Genomic DNA, 18,308 nt, shown 5'->3' with positions numbered 1-18,308 from the left:
GAACCAGTCTGTTGCTCCATGTCTGGTTCTAACTGTTGCTTCCTGACCTGCATACAGATTTATCAGGAGGCAGGTAAGGTGGTCTGGTATTCCCATCTCTTTCAGAATTTTCCACAGTTTGTTGTGATCCACACAGTCAAAGGCAATAGTCCAAAGGCACAGTCAAAAGGTGTATTCAATAAAGCAGAAGTAGATATTTTTCTGGAATTCTCTTGGTTTTTCTATGATTCAATGGATGTTGGCAATTTGATCTCTGGTTCCTCTGCCTTTTCTAAATCCAGCGTGTACATCCGGAAGTTCTCAGTTCACGTACTGTTGAAGCCTAGCTTGATGAATTTTGAGCATTACTTTGCTAGCGTGTGAGATGAGTAAAATTGTGCCATAGTTTGAACATTCTTTAACATTGCCTTTCTTTGGGATTGGAATGAAAACTGACCTTTTCCAGCCCTGTGGCCACTGCTGAGTTTTCCAAATTTGCTGGCATATTGAGTGCAGCACTTTGACCGCATCATCTTTTAGGACTTGAAATAGCTCAGCTGGAATACCATCACCTCCACTAGCTTTGTTCATAGTGATGCTTTTAAGGCCCACTTGACTTTGCATTCCCGGATGTCTGGCTCTAGGTGAGTGATCACACCATTGTGCATATCTGGGTAATTAAGATCTTTTTTTGTATAGTTCTTCTGTGCATTCTTGTCACCTCTTCTTAGTATCTTCTGCTTCTGTTAGGTCCATACCATATCTGTCCTTTATTATCCCCATCCTTGCGTGAAATATTCCCTTAGGATCTCTCATTTTGTTGAAGAGATCTCTAGTCATTTTCATTCTATTGTTTTCCTCTATTTCTTTGCACTGATCAATAGGAAGGCTTTCTTATCTCTCCTCGTTATTCTTTGGAACTCTGTATTCAGTTGGTTATATCTTTCCTTTTTGTTTCACTTCTCTTCTTTTCTCAACTATTTGTAAGGCCTCCTCAGACACCATTTTGCCTTTTTTCATTTCTTTTTTGGGGATTGTTTTGATCACCACCTCCTGTACAATGTCATGAACCTCTCTCCACAGTTCTTTAGGCACTCTGTCTATCAGACCTAATCCCTTGAATCTATTTGTCACTTCCACTGTATAATCATAAGGGATTTGATTTAGGTAATACCTGAGGGTCTAGCGGTTTCCCTATTTTCTTCAACTTAATCTTATTTTGCAATAAGTTCATGATCTGAGCCACAGTCAGCTCCTGGTCTTGTTTTTGCCTGCTGTATAGAGCTTCTCCTTCTTTGGCTGCAAAGAATATAATCAATCTGACTTTGGTATTGACCATCTGGTGATGTCCACGTGTAGAGACGTCTCTTGCGCTGCTTGAACAGGGTGTTTGCTATGACCAGTGTGTTCTCTTGGCAAAACTCTGTTAGTCTTTGCCCTGCTTCATTTTGTACTCCAAGGCTAAACTTGCCTGTTACTCCAGGTATCTCTTGACTTCCTACTTTTGCATTCCAGTCCCCTATGATAAAAAGGATGTCTTTTTTTGTACTGGTTCCTGAAGGTCTTGTAGGGCTTTATATAACCACTCAACTTCAGCTTCTTCATCTTTGGTGTTTGGGGCATAGACTTGGATCACTGTGATATTGCATGGTTTGCTTTGAAATTGAACTGAGTTCATTCTGTCATTTTTGAGACTATACCAAGTGCTGCATTTAGGACTCTTTTGTTGACTATGAGAGCTACTCTGTTTCTTCTAAGGGATTCTTAGAAGTAGTAGTAGTAGATATAATAGTCATCTGAATTAAATTCTCCCATTCTGGTCCATTTTGGTTCACAGATTCCTAAAATGTTGATGTTCATGCTTCCCATCTCCTGTTTTACCACTTCAAAATTAGTTTGATTCATGGACCTAACATTCCAGGTTCCTATGCAATATTGTTCTTACAGCATTGGACTTTACTTCCATCACCCAGTCACATCCACAACTGGGTGTTGTTTTTGCTTCAGCTCCATCTCTTCATTCTTTGTGGAGTTATTTCTCCACTGATCTCCAGTAGCATACTGGGCACCTATTGACCTGGGGAGTTCATCTTTAGTGTCATATCTTTTTGCCTTTCCATACTGTTCATGGGGTTTTCAAGGCAAGAATACTGAAGTGGTGTGCTACTCCCTTCTCCAGCAGACCAAGTTTTGTCAGAACTCTCCACCAGGACCCATCTGTCCTGGGTAGCCCTGCATGGCATAGCTCATAGTTTCATTGAGTTAGATAAGGCTATGATCCATGTCATCAGTTTGGCTGGCTTTACGTGACTACAGTTTTCAAGTTGTCCACCCTCTGATGGATAAAGATAAGAGGCTTATGGAAACTTCCTGATGGGAGGGACTGGCTGTGGAGGAATCTGGGTCTTGTTTTGATGGGTGGCTCTATGTTCAGTAAATATTTAATCCAATTTTTTTGATGGGCTGTGTTCCCTTCCTTTGTTCTCTCTCTTCAAAAGGACTTATGCCAGCACTATTGTATGCAGTGCCGCTGACCCCATGGCAGGCCACTGTTGACTCACACTTCTGCCAGAAACTCCTGGACACTCACAGGTAGGTCTGGTCAGTCTCTTGTGGGGTCACTGCTCCTTTCTTCTGGGTCTTGGTGTGCACAAGGCTTTTTTTCTGTGCTTTCCAAGAGTCTGTTTCCCAGTCCTGCGGAAGTTCTGTAATCAAATCCCACTGGCCTCCAAATCAAATTCCCTGGGGGTTCTCAGTCTCTTTGTCAGATCCCCAGGTTTGGGAAATCTGTTGTGGGTGTGAGAACTTGCATAACAGTGTGAAATCTTCTTTGGTATAATTGTTCTCCAGTTTGTGGGTTGTCTGCTGGGTGGCTCCATGGTAGGTCTTATGGCGACCTCCTCCAAGAGGACTTAAGCCATACACCTTGCCTCCCAGATCTGCTGCAGCCAGAGCCCCTGTCCCCATGGCAGGCCACTGCTGACCTGTGCATCTGCAGGAGATGCTCAAACACTCAAAGGCAGGTCTGGCTCAGTCTCTGCGCGGTCTCTGGGTCCTGGGTGCACACAAGTTTTTATTTGAGCCCTCGAGTGTATCTGGTGGGCATGGAATTTGATTCTAAATGAGATTTTACTCCTCCTACTGTCATGTAGGGGGTTCTCCTTCACCCTTGGATGTGGGGTATCTTTTTTTGGCAGGATCCAACATTCTCCTGTTGATGGTTGTTCAGCAGCAAATCGCAATTTTGGAGTTCTCACAGGAGAGAATGAACACATGTCCTTCTACTTCATTCTTAGCAGTTACATTGCTTAGACATAGTTTTATCCTTTCAGGTCTGGCTTTTAGGTTTTTTGGGCATACCTAAACAAGTGCTTGGCCTATGGTTAATTGTGATACATAAGGTTTTTCACTCTGGCTGTCAAGAAGAGTCATAATTTCCAGATATATGTGAAAATTGAATAATAGCCCCTCAAATCCATTCTGAAAGTTCTTTTTGTAGTCTGATTTACTAACAGGCATGAGCTGATCTGTACTCTGTTAAATACTCAAGGGATCTTTTGCAAATCTCCAAAGGTCTTTCTGTATACAGCTCTCTACTTTCTGATACTTTATTTTGTGAATGCTAGTCACCCTTGTTCTCTCTGGACTCTCAGTTCTACTTTTCTGATTTCTGACTGGGTTTTGCTGCCTGCCCTGTAGCCTGGAAATTTTCTTGGGCAATGGCAGAGTTCATTTTCTTTGCTTTCCATCTCTCAGTGACCACTGTCTTTACTGACTGATGTTCTCCTCTTAAAAATTGTTGTTTCATATATAAGTTTTTGGATGCTACTATTTCAATTGAGAGTAAATCCAATCCCATTGCTTCATCTAGGATGCTGCTAATGTTTTCTTTTAAGGAACTAGAAATGACTTATCTTAAGAAAATGCTTGGCTACATGGAGCCAGAAACAAATCATGTAACTATGAGCTATATTATGTTTTCTTATTAATTTTGGCTGCTCTTGTTTTGTGGAGTTAAATATAGTTTAATTTTTCTTTGTTTCTGTGCTGAAACCAAGAAAATAACTGTCATTATTCTAGTTTTATTTTAATCAGAAGCTAAGTCAAGTGAATGAATGCTATTAAGGCAAAGAAGCACAATGAATGAAACATTGAGGAAAGAATCAGAAGACCTTATGTTCTACATAACATACACTTAACTCAAATTCAGAATAATCACTAAAAATATATTTATTAACAGTATTTAATTTTTAATTGGTAATTATTTCTGAAATAGTGTCTTTTATATGAACTGTTTATAAATGTTTTGAAAATCAATTGGGCAATATGATTCAAGAGCTATAAAAATGATGTTTCCTTTTATTTGCTAAATCTACCCCTCAGAATATTTCATGAAAACCAATTATTATTTTTAGTAGAAATAAAATCTAAATGCATAGTTATTCTATGAAGTGTTTCCCAGATGGCTCAATGGTAAAGAATCTGTCTGCCAATGTAGGAGACGTGAGAGATATGGGTTTGATCCCTGGGTTGGGAAGATCCCTTGGAGAAGGAAATGGCAACCCACTCCAATATACTTGCTGGGAGAATCCCAGGGACAAAGGAGCCTGGCCAGCTATAGTCCATGAGGTCTCAAAGAGATACAACTGAGTGACTAAGGACACATTCTCTGCAGTATAATTTAAAATCACAAATACTTGCAATATGTCAAGCTCATTACCTATAATATCTCATTTTATTTTTACAACAAACTCTGAGAGATGGTATTATCATCATACTGATGAGAATGAGGCTAAGTATCAATAAAGTAACAAGTCAGAGGAGCTGCTGAGATTTAAATCCATTCTGATTCTAAACCCTACGCCTCTCATCCCTGGACTCCATATACTCTAGAAAAGTGAAAACAGATACTTATTAAGATAACTGGACATGAACTGTTTTGCCCCATCCACTTCAATATTTTAAATTTCCATTTTATAATTTGTTTAGAGTATGATATATTTAAATATGATTTATTTTTATTTATACACACTAAATAGATCTTTTTTAAAAAAATAATAATGTCACTGGAAAATTGTATGAGATTTTAGCAAAAGAAAAAAAAGGAAGTTGGGAAATATCTGTCTTCTGGAATTCACAGTGTTACCAAATCACTAATTAAGCGATGGTGTGAAAAAGGGAAGGGCTTCCTAGAGGATTTACTAGGCTTCCCTTCAATGCCTGATCCAGTAATTTTCTAACAAAGAGAAAAAAACAAAAACAAAAACAAAAACCAGTTTTATTTAAAATAAACCAGCATGGGAACATGTAGAAATTTACAGAAATGTGAAAAATAAGCTCAAGTAATTCTGGATAGAGCAAATGAATGAATGAAATTAAGGAAAAGAAGTACAATGAATAAAACATTGAGGAAGAAATCAGAAGACGTTAGAGTCTACATAAAGTATAAGTAACTCAAATTCGGAAGAATCACTAAAAATACGAGATTCGTACATCTCTGTTGGTGAAACCCTTTTCTTGGGATATGAGGAGAGAAGAGCTAGGGTGCTATTTGTACTTCATAAACTCTGTGATAGGAAAGCAAAAGTAATGAACGTGTACTGATCACTGCTGGCTAATAATATATTTATTGTAGTTTTATTTGTTACTAAATGTTATTTCTCTGACCAGATTGCACGAGTAACACCCCCCCCCCCAATTTCTAATTAGTTAGACTTAGTTACACATATGCCAAAGAAAAGAAAGCCCACTTCTGCTGAGTCAGCCTCCAGGACCCCTGTAAGAAGACTGTATGGGAATGATGGGGTGATGAACGTCTGCTGAATAAACAGAGAGCATCCTCCTGTTTGGAAGATACCTAGATCTGACTCTCAACTTCCTATTTTCAAATACAGAACTTAAAAGGAGGCTGGGTAAACAGTTCAAATCAGTCCACAACAAGTTGCTGGTATTGTTTTCTATAGATACACCTCCATCTCTGCAAAGCCAAAAGAGCTGAGACATAAAATATTCTTCACTGGAACTAATGACAGAACTTTCTTTGTCAAGTGAAAAGATTTGGGGTTTTTAATTGTTTTGGGGAGTCTGCAGTTGAGAAAGCTCAATCTATTTGGCCCATATCAGCAAGGGAGGATTGTAACACATATGTTCTTAATTCCTCAGGTTCTTTATAGTCAAATGGAACCCGCTGCATGGTATAACGGGATGGTTTCCAGTTTCAATGCATTAACTTACTAACTCTGTGATCTGGACAGTTAAAGCAATATCTCTAATGTCAGTTCCCTTATCTGTAAAATGGAGGAAATCTTTGTTTCACAGATACATAAAGCCCTTAGTACAGTTCCTGGCACAAATAAACAGCTCCCAATAAATAGTTCTGGTTTAGGAGTTTTATAAATATTTAATGATGTATGCAAAGTTCATGAGTGATATTGATTATGTATGTAGTACAATTAATTGAACTTTAAACACACACAAATATGTATCTATACACATACATACATATACACACACCTAGATATATATTCACTTTATCCATGTCAGAATTACTGAAATGATTGAACTAGTATAGGGCCTAACTCTCCCAGAGATTCTTTTAAAAAAAAAAAAAACACTGAATCATTTTTGTTTCATTTCCTTCTTACTTTCCAACATGGATCATCTGCAAAGCACAGAAATATTTTCAAAATTAACAAGTTACTGTTGTACAAAATACATCTGAAAAAGATACAAACTTTGACATGGTGTTGAAACCTTGAGTCTTTGGTCCTAGAGCAGGTCATAAAGAGTAAAATAAGTCTGAGAGAGAGAAACAATATCATATATTAATGCTGAGGCTAGTCTTAAAGACTGAACTTATGACTTAAGATGATAAAACAATATGACCGTTTTATTAATATATAGATATAATTTCCTAGAAGTCCAACACATCAGGTGTGTGCTAAAAGCCAGAAAAACATCTGACTTAGTAGTCCTCCTTTGCTGGGAGGCAGATATTGATAGACAGCACAAATGTCAACAGACCACCGTGATCAGTGTTATGAGGACTGAAAACCTTCTGACCACAGCAGAGGACCTGGCCAAACCCCAGAGGAAACAGGGAGGGCTCTCTTGACATGGAATCTGAGAAGGGGCGGCAAAGAGCATGAACATGAGGGAGGCATGGGGAACTGCATACCCATTAGATCATTGACATGATCTATCAACAAAGCGGGTACAGTTTAAACCCTTCATTCTTTCCAGACACTTGCAAGGGGCTCTGGATGTAGGGACAGGCTGATTTCTATGGCTCAGTTGTGAGAGGCTCTCCAAAACTCTCTCTGCAAACACCAGGCCAGAGGGTCTTCTGTTTGAAACCTATAGCATCCTTCTGAGTTGAGGGTGAACACTGTCTAGGGGGGCAGCAAGCATCCCTTCTAACAACTTGCTAAAGTAGTCTAAAACAAGGCAGTGTGGTGTGGCTTTACTTTTAAGTCTGTAATGCTAAATATTTCTCTAGTGACTTTCTTTTTCCTAAGAGGCTGGACTTAATTTCTTGGTGAAGTTAAGTTCACCCACAATGAAACTGGTAACTGAGTCATCAATTGGTCACATCATCGTTTTGGCCACATCATCTCAGTCAAGCTAAGACTTGATGCTGAACTTTTATTTCTTTTTTTAATCTAATATCTGGAGTATTTTTAATATTGAGAATTTTTATCACTGTCTTTCCCCTTTGATAGTATCTTGTTGCCTGGATGCCTAAAGAATTCTTTAATTTTTCCTTACAAGTATATCAGCTTAACTAGGACACATCTCAGATTCATGTTCTGATTATAAATTTCCTAGAACATACTGTGCTTTGTAACTTATCTTTTAATTGGAGGATAATTGCTTTACAATACTGTGTTGATTTCCTGTACAAAACCACAAATCAGCCATAATTATATATTTATATATATATATATATATACACACACACAGTCCTACTCTCTCCCATGTCCCCAACCCAACTCACTCCAGTATTCTTGCCTGGAAAATCCCTGTGCACAGATGAGCCTAGCTGGCCAGAGTCCAAAAGGTCGCAAAGAGTTGAACATGACTGAGCGACTAAGCAGAGCACAGCACAATGTATATATGTGAATGCTACTTTCTAAGTTCATCCTTCCCTCTCCTTTCCCCACTGTGTCCGCAAGTCCATTCTCTGTGTCTACATTTCCATTTCTTCCCTGCAAATAGGTCCATCACTGCTAATATTCTAGTTTCCATAAATATGAATTAATATGCAATATTTGTTTTTCTCTTTCTGACTGACTTCACCCTGCATAACAGGCTCCAGATTCATCCACCTCACTACAACTGACTCAAACTCATTCTTTTTTAGGGCTGAGTAATATTCCATGGTAAATATGTACTATATTGTCTTTATCCATTCATCTGTCGATGGACACTTAGGTTGCTTCCATGTACTGGTTGTTGTAAACAGTGTTGCAATGAACACTGTCTCCTGAAGATCCTAACAGGCAACTAGAATTAGGAAATGCAAGACAGACATTCTTAATCTGAAGTTCTTAGAACTCTTGATAGAAAATAGTAAATTCATGAACTTGAATGGAAAAAAATTTAGATCTTTATTTTCCTGAGACTCGCATTCAAATGTATCATTTCCTCTATCATGAAGCAACAAACCAGTGTAACACTATCAATACCTGTGACTTTGCACCAAAGGAAACCACACAGAATCCTGTTGAGTTGTAGAGTTGCTGCAGATAGCTCAAGGTGTCACTTGAAGTCACCATTACATCGAGACTGCAGTAGGTATTAGTTCTGCCATTAGATTGTATTTTTAGTCTCTTACTAAAGCGTACTATATATTACTAATATTTTTTAAAATATTTCAAGAATTTCATTTTAATATAATGGGAATATTTTATTACCTTGCAAATTTTGTTTTATGCACTCAAAATTGTATTCTGAAATGGGCTTTTAGGTTTCACCAGGGTACCTACAGAGGTCATAGCATCCACACAAACTTAAGAACTCTGTATTTAGAGGCTACTAATCAGGAATGCATCTTCAGAATGCTGACAAAGGGCAACTTGAGTCATTTTGAACATAGTGTGTGCAGTGCTGCTCTTTCAGTCATAAACTGAGAAAGGGCTTCAGTAGAAATGACATATCTTATAACAGAAGTATTACATACCATTGTTCTTCCTTTACTAATTTCTCTAACCAAGGCATCATTCCCTTTTCTACCTTCACTAGCCGACTCAGTGATAAATCCTTACCTTTTGCCTAACTCTCACTCTAACTGCCACAAACGATAGAAAATGTCAGTCTTTGCTTCCTAATTCAGTGCCTTCAGACAAAATGCAGCAGGTATTTGTTGGTAAAATTTTTTGTAAGCCTAAAATATATGATTTCTAAGGTTTTTGTAGTAAGAATGAAAGTATTCACTTAAAATTGATTTCTGTAAGCCTTAATTATACATTTCATAATAAGCATTGCAAAAATCTCAGCTTAGGGAAAAAAAAAAAAAAAACCTTTGTAATAGATTGATTGATACAATTATCAGTGTGCCAAATTTAACTCACAGATAAATAAAAGGAAACCTTGAAAGCCAAGAAGAAGTCTAGTATGTGTGTGTATGTGTATGTGTGGGTGTGTGTGGGTGTGTTTGTGGGTGTGGGTGATCATTTGCTCAGTCGTGCCTAACTCTTTGTGACCTCATGGACTACAGCCTGCCAGGCTCCCCTGTCCATGGAATTTTCCAGGAAAGAATACCAGAGTGGGTTGCCATTTCCTATTACAGGGGATCTTTTTGACCCAGGGATCAAACCCACATCTCTTGTGTTTCCTGCATTGGCAGGTGGATTCTTTACCACTGTGCCACCGGGGAAGCCCATATAAGTGTAGGCTTTGGTATAATTCTGTGACAGTTAAGAAACAAGCCCCCTTACAAGACATTTCATCTTTATATTGAAGATGTTCTTCCTGCTGTCTCCTCTAGTCCATGGTCAACTGGTGCCTACTGTCTTTGGAAATAGAGATGCTGGTTATGGTGTTAGCTGACCTATAAGCCTCCCAACACAATTTCTTTTTCAAAAAAGTTAGCCCTTGGTTAGAAGCTGCCACAATGGGTTGGATTATCCAATCCCTGTCATTAAAGGTGGCAGCCACGCACTTGAGAATGATGTGGGAAAACTCCAGTGAGAGTGATAATTAAACTTGGAAAATGAAGGGTCACCTTCTTTCATGCAGCTCATTGGGTTTGGCATCAGAGTAATTCTAAAACAGTGGGGGATATTCTACTCTCAGCATGGCAATATCTAGGTGCACACGCATTATTTCTATGAGTTCAAATGGGAATGCCATTTTAATTGTATTTAAAATGTTAACTTTAATATGGGGAGTAAAAATGTTAGAAATTAGTTCTAAGAATACAGAAAAAGAATAATGAGTGAAATCTAAATGGTGAAAGAATTAGAAACAAGAAAAGCATGTATTGTTTTCTCAGAAGAAGCAGCATTATAGGAGAAGAAAATTGTTTCCAGGGAAATTGAAAAGAACATTTAAATGTGTTCAAGTCTTTCTACTTGACTGTAGAATCACAAAGCAAGGGTTTTGTCTTAACTTTCTTAGAGGCCATTATTATAACATCTTATTCCTGCTCAAGAGAGGGTAGAAAGTATCAGATGAGCTTTAAGACAAGTTATTAATAGGAGTTATTGTCCAGAAAAGGGTTTTTTTAAAATTACATTGACTCATCTAAATACTATTGAAGGAATATTTCATACTATTCTTATTTTGCATTAAATAAGTAATACTGAGCTTTCAAGAGGACCTGAAATGATATTGCATATAAGCAAGTATACTATCGAACACTATTACTAGAAAGGGCATGGATGCTAAAGTCAAATTTCAAGCTCAAATTTTGGCATCACCATATAACAGCTGTGAGCCTTAAGCATGCTACCTAATGCCACATGCCTCAGTTTCCTCATCTGTGAAATGGGAGGAATAGTACTACCTATCTTATAAAGGTATTAGAAAATCAAATGAGTATTAAAATATATAAAGCATTTATAACCATATCTAGTACAGAGTGATTATCATGTAAGGGCTCATTCTTACATAGGGTCATAGTGTCACAAAGAGTCAAACATGACTGAACCAACTAAGCATGCACACACACTTACTTATTACCATTATTATTTTATTTTATAAAACTGTAGACTATGTTTTAAAATATATTAATAATTATTTTTATGGTTGACCACTTTTGTCCTTGGCAGTATGAGAAGAGGTTTCCAAATCATATGGATTCTTTAAAATACATATAGTCCAACAAAATTGTTACTAGAGTTGATTGTATAATGCTCAAACTGATAATTGTAACATCAAGCTCCAAAATTAAAAAATTCCTAATAAGCAGAAGCTGTTGATTTAATGTGGCCTTTATATAGTTTCTTTCATATCTGAAGGGTTGAACTGAAGAAGCTAAATTGTATCTGATGTGATTATGTTTTAAGATAAGAGAGAATTTGGAAACAATTAGAGCTTTCTAAAACAGAAAAATAAACCTGATGAGCTAGGCAAATGTGTGCTAGCTGAAGTCCCTTTGTAAAATTTTCTGATTTATCAATTTGTGGGCAAACATCCACATATTTCATTGGATTTTAAATTATTTATTATTATTATTATTGGAATATTTGAAGTCTTCTCATTTATCTCTAAAAGATCATCACAGAAAAATCTTTTTACAATGCAAACATTGCCCCAAACCTCAACATCAATTCACCAACAGCTCATTGAGAGAGAAACAGAGAGAAATGTGTGTGTGGGTGCATGTGTGTGCACAGTGAAAGGGGCTAGGGGACAAGGAGGAGAATGAATGAATGACATTAAGGACAATCCTAACCAATATTGAAGAGAAAAATACTGTGGACTAAAAAAAAAACCACAGGCAATATATAAAAATCCACAAAGAAGCAAAATACTATCTATAAGCCTGATTTGACTGTAATATTTGTATATAGTACTTTAGAAGGAAAAAAAGGTTTTATAAAAACTAGTTTGCTCATTCAGAATAAAGGTGTTAAAATATTTGGTAAGTTATTTCCCACTGAAAAATATAAACTACATAAGAAATTCTGCATCTGCTTCAGCTTTATATTTAAAATGATTTACAGTCTGCAATTTCTTCCTAAGGTCATCACCTTCATAAATACTAGCCACATACAGTGAAAACCAACTCAATAAAATGAGTATTTCATTTCTCTTCCTCCTGCTTATATAGATACTTCTTTCATCTACATGGCACCCATTTATAACAAAGCCTTACATTGTGTGGATTTTTATGAGTTCTTTAGCATTTCTTTCTTTTTTATCTTTCTATGCATCAGCAAAGCAACTGGCAGATTCTTTAATAAAGTATATTATACACATTAATATTTATAAGCCTACGAATTGGATGTTTAAATAAACATTCACCAACTTATGCCAATTCTTTTGTTTTAGGCGTTAAATCACACTTACATTGTCTGGAAAGTCGGCTTTTAGTTCAGTGACACTTTGACACCAATATGCAGCCGTTTTTTCACTGATGAGCTCAATATTCAGGAAGGAGCTTTGTCCAGGGCCGTACACGGGGCCAGAGGTGGTCCCCCGGATGATTCTGGGTGAAACATTTGTCACTATATCCTGTTGAAAGAGCAAAGATATTGGGTCTCGTTTCTGCAAAGAAAAACTGTTATCTTCATTCTATGCTCATTTCCATATGACAGCATTCTACCAAGTCCTGTCTCACATGTTTAATATATTTTAAATTACAGCTGAACATAAACTCCTTAGTGAAAAAGTAAAATATAATATTTGTTAGCTTTATTTAAATTACTTCCTATAATTGAAAGGTTAGGACGGTGGAAAAAATACATAAATTCATTTACACTGGTTTGTGGCATATACATTTTAATTTGTTTGCAATTAAATAATAAATAAAAACACATCAAGTAAAAGGTCAAAATATTATTTCAGTCTATTTAATCTAAGTATCATTAGTGAGATTTTAACTCAAATAAGAGTTCATGTTTGCAAAGAAATTTTTTTTTTCTAAAAAGTAATTTCAATATGAATCAGCTAGAGTATATATTAGCACCACTGACTCATCACACTTTAAAACACGTTCTAACAAACTAGGTTGACTTACCTATATGATTCTAACTATAAATTTACATTCAGTAAGAACCAATTTTTCCCAAAACTGAAATGAGGATATCAATAACTTCCTGATAACTATAAACAGTAAACAGTCAAATTAACTTGCTTGTTAAGTGTAATTAACAATCCATAACTGCTTCTAAAGCTGTATTAACAAAGAAGAGGAACATTCTTACATTACAAAAAACTAAAATGAAACAAAGAAGAAAAATGTTTCTTTAGCCAACTTCCAATTAAAATTAATTTTGAGTAAAGGTCATTTAGTTAAGGATTTATCAGAATTAGTCATTTAAGTACCCCTCCTCACCATCTTGTCACTTTTAGTGAGATAACATGAACCCCCATTAGTATATAGCAATTAAGGTCAATTTACATATTTTAATTAAGAACCACCCCATATAAAACAATTAGCGTAATAGGCATACTAACTGGATTTCATAACATTTGGACGTTTTTCCAACTAGATAGACAGGAAACCTTAATTAGCATTAATTAGTGCTGATCTGCATATGTTTGATAAGGCATACCCTTGCCACAAAAGATTATTTATTCCTGAATCTGCCAAATGCTACAGTTGCAGAGGATAAAAGGACTTTTCTACACATTGCATGTTAATTTCTGGCAATTTACATTCACTTTTACATTCGAATTAGTATATTATAAAATAAACGGTATAAATGTTACAATAAGCTGCCTTAAATATGTACGTTTTTACTTATAGGAATCCTGCCAGTTAATGTTTTACTAATTAAGCTATTTCACTTCTATTGTAACTGTAGGAACGTCAGCAGCCTTACTTTGATTTGCTGTTGTGAAACCATGTTACACAATCTTAACGGGTAAAATGACATGTAGAGTCACTCCAGGAAGCTCATGCCTAGTGAGTCCAATTTCTTTCTTGGCAAATGCTTAAATGTGTGGAGTGTATCTCTGCAGGTACCTTCTGTGCAGCTCATCGAGGTAGGGACTCTCAGGCTGTCATGGTCTGAGAGGACAATTCTAGAAATGTTTCATTCAAATCAGGCTGATTTTCTCTCATTTTTCAATTTTCAAGAGCCATAATTTTAAGCTTTGAGCTCCTCCTTTCCTCTGCTATCTCCTCTACTCTAATTTTTCGTCACCTTGAGGCCAATCTAGGTCATAGGCTGTGCTCAGCACAGGAGAATTTGACCAAGGAAGCAAATATATTCAGGACAAGAATTCATATTCAGTTCATCAAGTCATGTGCCCTAGCACTGGGTAGTTCCACAAATGAAAGGCCACACATTTTAAATGACTGTCTTATAATGTATTGGTTTGTGTTAAGGAGGAAAAAGGTTTCCTCTATGCTTCTAGATTTTTCAGACTAGTCTAAGAATTAAATTGACATGAGATAGACTAACAGGAGAAAATGAAATTCACTTCATATGTGCAGGAATTCCACATACGTGACAGTGTCAGAATTGCCACATACATGAGAGGTTCAGAGACAGAAAAGTTAAATGAAATATACATGCTATTCAGAGTTAAGGAAAGGAAGAGGGGTACAGGGCTTCCAAGAACAGAAGGGTCATTATAGGTCAATAAGAAAAGTAAATATTTGGTAAGCAGATGCTTGCCTTGTTGTATAGATGGGGTCAGTTTAGGTAAGTAACTTCTTTCTGGGAAAAATTCCCAATTTAAATTCTTCTATGTAGTTAAGGGAGGGCAATGGTTTTTCTTGAAGCTGAAGCATCTTGACTTCTTTTAGCTCAAAATAACCTTTATGCAAAAGTGACACATTTTGGGGAGGTTAATTCTGAACCCCTGCATCTGGAAATGGCACTTTCTGCTTATTCAACAAAACTGACTCATGTGTTAGACTTGATGCTCCTGCCCATTCTTTAGGACTTAGCTTAGACTTCAGTCTATTTAGGAATCCCTTCTGATCTCTCCAACTCCATCACGCCTTAATCTGATCTTATTCACACCATCCTCACAGTACATAACTTTCCCAATTGGTACTCTTAATACTCTATATTTTTATTGTCTATATTCTTGTCAGTACATTCCAGTAAAGTGTAAATTTTGAAAGGAAGGAACTATATCCTGTTTACTATTACATAACCAGCTTCTAGCCTAGCTTTTAATGTGTTCAAATAATTTTTTTCAGTTGAAGTACAGCTGATTTATAATGCTGTGTTAGCTTTATGTGTAGAGCAAAATGATTCTTTCATATGTATGTGTGTGTGTGTGACCTTCCCAGGTGGTGCAATGGTAAAGAATCCTGCCAATGTAGAAGTCACAGGAAACATGGGTTTTATCCCTGGGTAGTGAAGAGTCCCCTCAAGTAGGAAAAGGCAACCTACTCCAGTATCATTGCTTGGAAAATTCCACGGACAACAGAGCCTGGCATGGTCCATGGGGTTGTAAAGAGTTGGACACAACTGAGCATGCATGCACAGTGTGTGTATTTTTTCCAGATTTTTTTCCATTATAGGTTATTACAAGACAGTTGCTATGCAGTAGATCCTTGTTGTTTCAAATAATGTTTTAAGAAGGAACCTAGACTAAAACCCTAGGTACTAGAATAGGGCTTGTCCTGAGGTATGGGAACTATAAGGTATTCGTTGTTGGCCTTATTCTGTTGGTGAACAAATGGGCTTGGACTTACATTCAGGAACTCATTCATTTGTGGCTTAAACAGGAAGATTCCCTGGAGGAGGAAATGGCAATCCACTCTAATATTCTTGCCTGGAGAATCCCATAGACAGAAGAGCCTGGCAGGCTACAGTCCACAATATCGCAGAGTCAGACACTACTGAAGTGACTTAGCCTGCACACACACACACACTAGTCCATTTCCTTGCTTACCCTGATCCCTCAGAGACACTTTCTCTGAAAACAGTCCCCTAACCGACACTATGGCTACCTCCTGATGCCTGCAGGCAGTGATGTAATTTGCTTAATACTCCACTTCTCCCCATCCTAGCCTACCGCAGAGCTTCAGTGACACAAAGCGTAATTGAACTTGATCATCTTGTAACTTCTAAGACCTTCTTGACCATTGACCCTAAATTGCTGGAATTATCAGATCTCTAAGATCCAAACAGAATAACCTCATTCATATATAAACTAACTCATGCTTTTCCAGTTCAAGTGGATAAGAATTCCTAAGAGATTTCTTTGGGTAAGGTCCTGATAAGAAGATGATTTCTTCCTATCAAGACCTAAACCAACTATAGTTGCCTCTTCTATTTATTTGTGCCTAAGTTATGCTCACATCTTCACAGACTCTGCAGAGATTTTTTTATATAATAAAATAAAAAGACATGAATAGAAGAATAACAGCTGTACTGAGAGAGGAAAAATTCAATAGTCCAGAAATTTTAAGCCATATGCTATTTTACAGGATTCTTCCTAATGATAATTTGGCCAGGAACTCAAAACAGCCGAAAGGGTCAATAAGCTGTGACATTTAATCGAAGGAAAGTTAAGCAAATGCTTCTTTCTTCAAATGTCCTGCCTCAGTGATACCTTAAAACCTCAAATTCTTCCATTAGAGAATTTGTGTACTATGGGTTGAATTTATTGTTAATGTTGGAGGTGTTTCATTTTCCTCTTCTATAAACCAATGTTAAACTGTAATATACCATTTGAGGATTATCGATGATTTCCTTAACCAAGAATCAACAGGAAGTACAAGGCAAATCAAGGGAAATTTTGTCTACTTCATGACACGTATCGTTTATTCCTTTATGTTGATTTATGACTTAGCAGCTTTCCCGGTGGCGCTAGTAGTAAAGAACTCGCCTGTCGGTGCAGGAGATATAACAGACATGGGTTCAATGCCTGGGTTGGGAAACTTTCCCTGGAGAGGGGAATGACAACCCACTCCAATATTCTTTCCTGGAGAATGCTATGGACAGAGGAGCCCGGATGGCTACAGTCCATAGGGGTCCAAAGAGTCAGACATGACTGAAGCAAGATAGCACACACACAAGTATGACTCAGTGACTGGACAACAATAGTGCTCCTCTAAATGGATCAGTTTTCTCTTTCCTTAACTCAAGCATAGAAGATCCTTAATAACTGCCCCAATTACAGCCACCTATTGTGTAGAACTCAGCTATCCATGAGTCAATTGTTACCATCACAGCAATTTAAAAATTCAGCATATGAATATTCCAAATTAATCTAAAGTGCCAAAATTCCAATATGGACACCCAGTGATAAATCAGTAACATAAACTTTATTTTAGATTTTGTTTTGCAAATTCAGTCATATATGCCACTACTTTGTCAAAAAACCTTCTACACTGACTGGAAATTCAGACTTTTTTAATTAAATGAAGATGAATGAAAACTTGGATACAATCAATAATCTTTAGTTATCTGATTAGAGTTAGAGCTTCAATAATTGGGCAATAACTTGCTAAAGCATTTGACCTGGGAATACAAGAATGTATTATTTAATAAGGTAATATTTTGCTTTAATATTTAATAGATAAATCATATTGGCATTGCAAGGGAGTTAATAAAACAAAACAAACATATTAAAAATCACTTCAGTTCAGTACAGCCGCTCAGGCGTGTCCGACTCTTTGCAGCCCCATGGACTGCAGCATGCCAGACCTCCCTATCCATCACCAACTCCCGCAGATTACTCAACCTCATGTACATTGAGTCAGTGATGCCATCCAACCATCTCATCCTCTGTTGTCCCCTTCTCCTCTCACCTTCAATCTTTCCCAGCATCAGGGTCTTTTCAAATGAGTCAGCTCTTCGCATCAGGTGGCCAAAGTATTAGAGTTTCAGCTTCAACATCAGTCCTTCCAATGAACATTAAGGACTGATTTCCTTAAGGATGGACTGGTTGGATCTCCTTGTAGTCCAAAGGACTCTCAAGACTCTTCTTCAACATCCCAGTTCAAAAGCATCAATTCCTCGGTGCTCAGCTTTCTTTATGTCCAACTCTTACATCTGCACATGACTACTGGAAAAACCAAAGCCTTGACTAGACAGACCTTTGTTGGAAAGTTATGTCTCTGCTTTTCAAAATGCTATCTAGGTTGGTCATAACTTTCCTTCTAAGGAGCAAGTGTCTGCAGTGATTTTGGAGCCCCCAAAAATAAAGTCTGACACTGTTTCTATTGTTTTGCCATCTATTTGCCA

At 37.1% G+C, this 18,308-nt stretch overlaps 1 protein-coding gene across 4 annotated transcripts in view; it reads right to left on the bottom strand.

Annotated features, from left to right (window-relative positions):
* DPYD (dihydropyrimidine dehydrogenase) overlaps positions 1-18,308 on the bottom strand; it is a 933,909-nt gene that overhangs the window by 400,930 nt on the left and 514,671 nt on the right. For all 4 annotated transcript variants that reach the window (XM_068962754.1, XM_068962769.1, XM_068962775.1 and 1 more), the window contains exon 14: positions 12,496-12,660. In XM_068962754.1, coding sequence (XP_068818855.1) covers positions 12,496-12,660 — 165 coding nt within the window. The remainder of the gene's footprint in view (positions 1-12,495; positions 12,661-18,308) is intronic.

The sequence above is a fragment of the Capricornis sumatraensis genome, chromosome 2, assembly GCF_032405125.1.
Source record: "Capricornis sumatraensis isolate serow.1 chromosome 2, serow.2, whole genome shotgun sequence".
In the NCBI taxonomy this organism is placed as follows: Eukaryota; Metazoa; Chordata; class Mammalia; order Artiodactyla; family Bovidae; genus Capricornis; species Capricornis sumatraensis.
The sequence above is the reverse complement of the archived record's forward strand: the minus strand, read 5'-3'. Positions and strand labels throughout refer to the sequence as shown.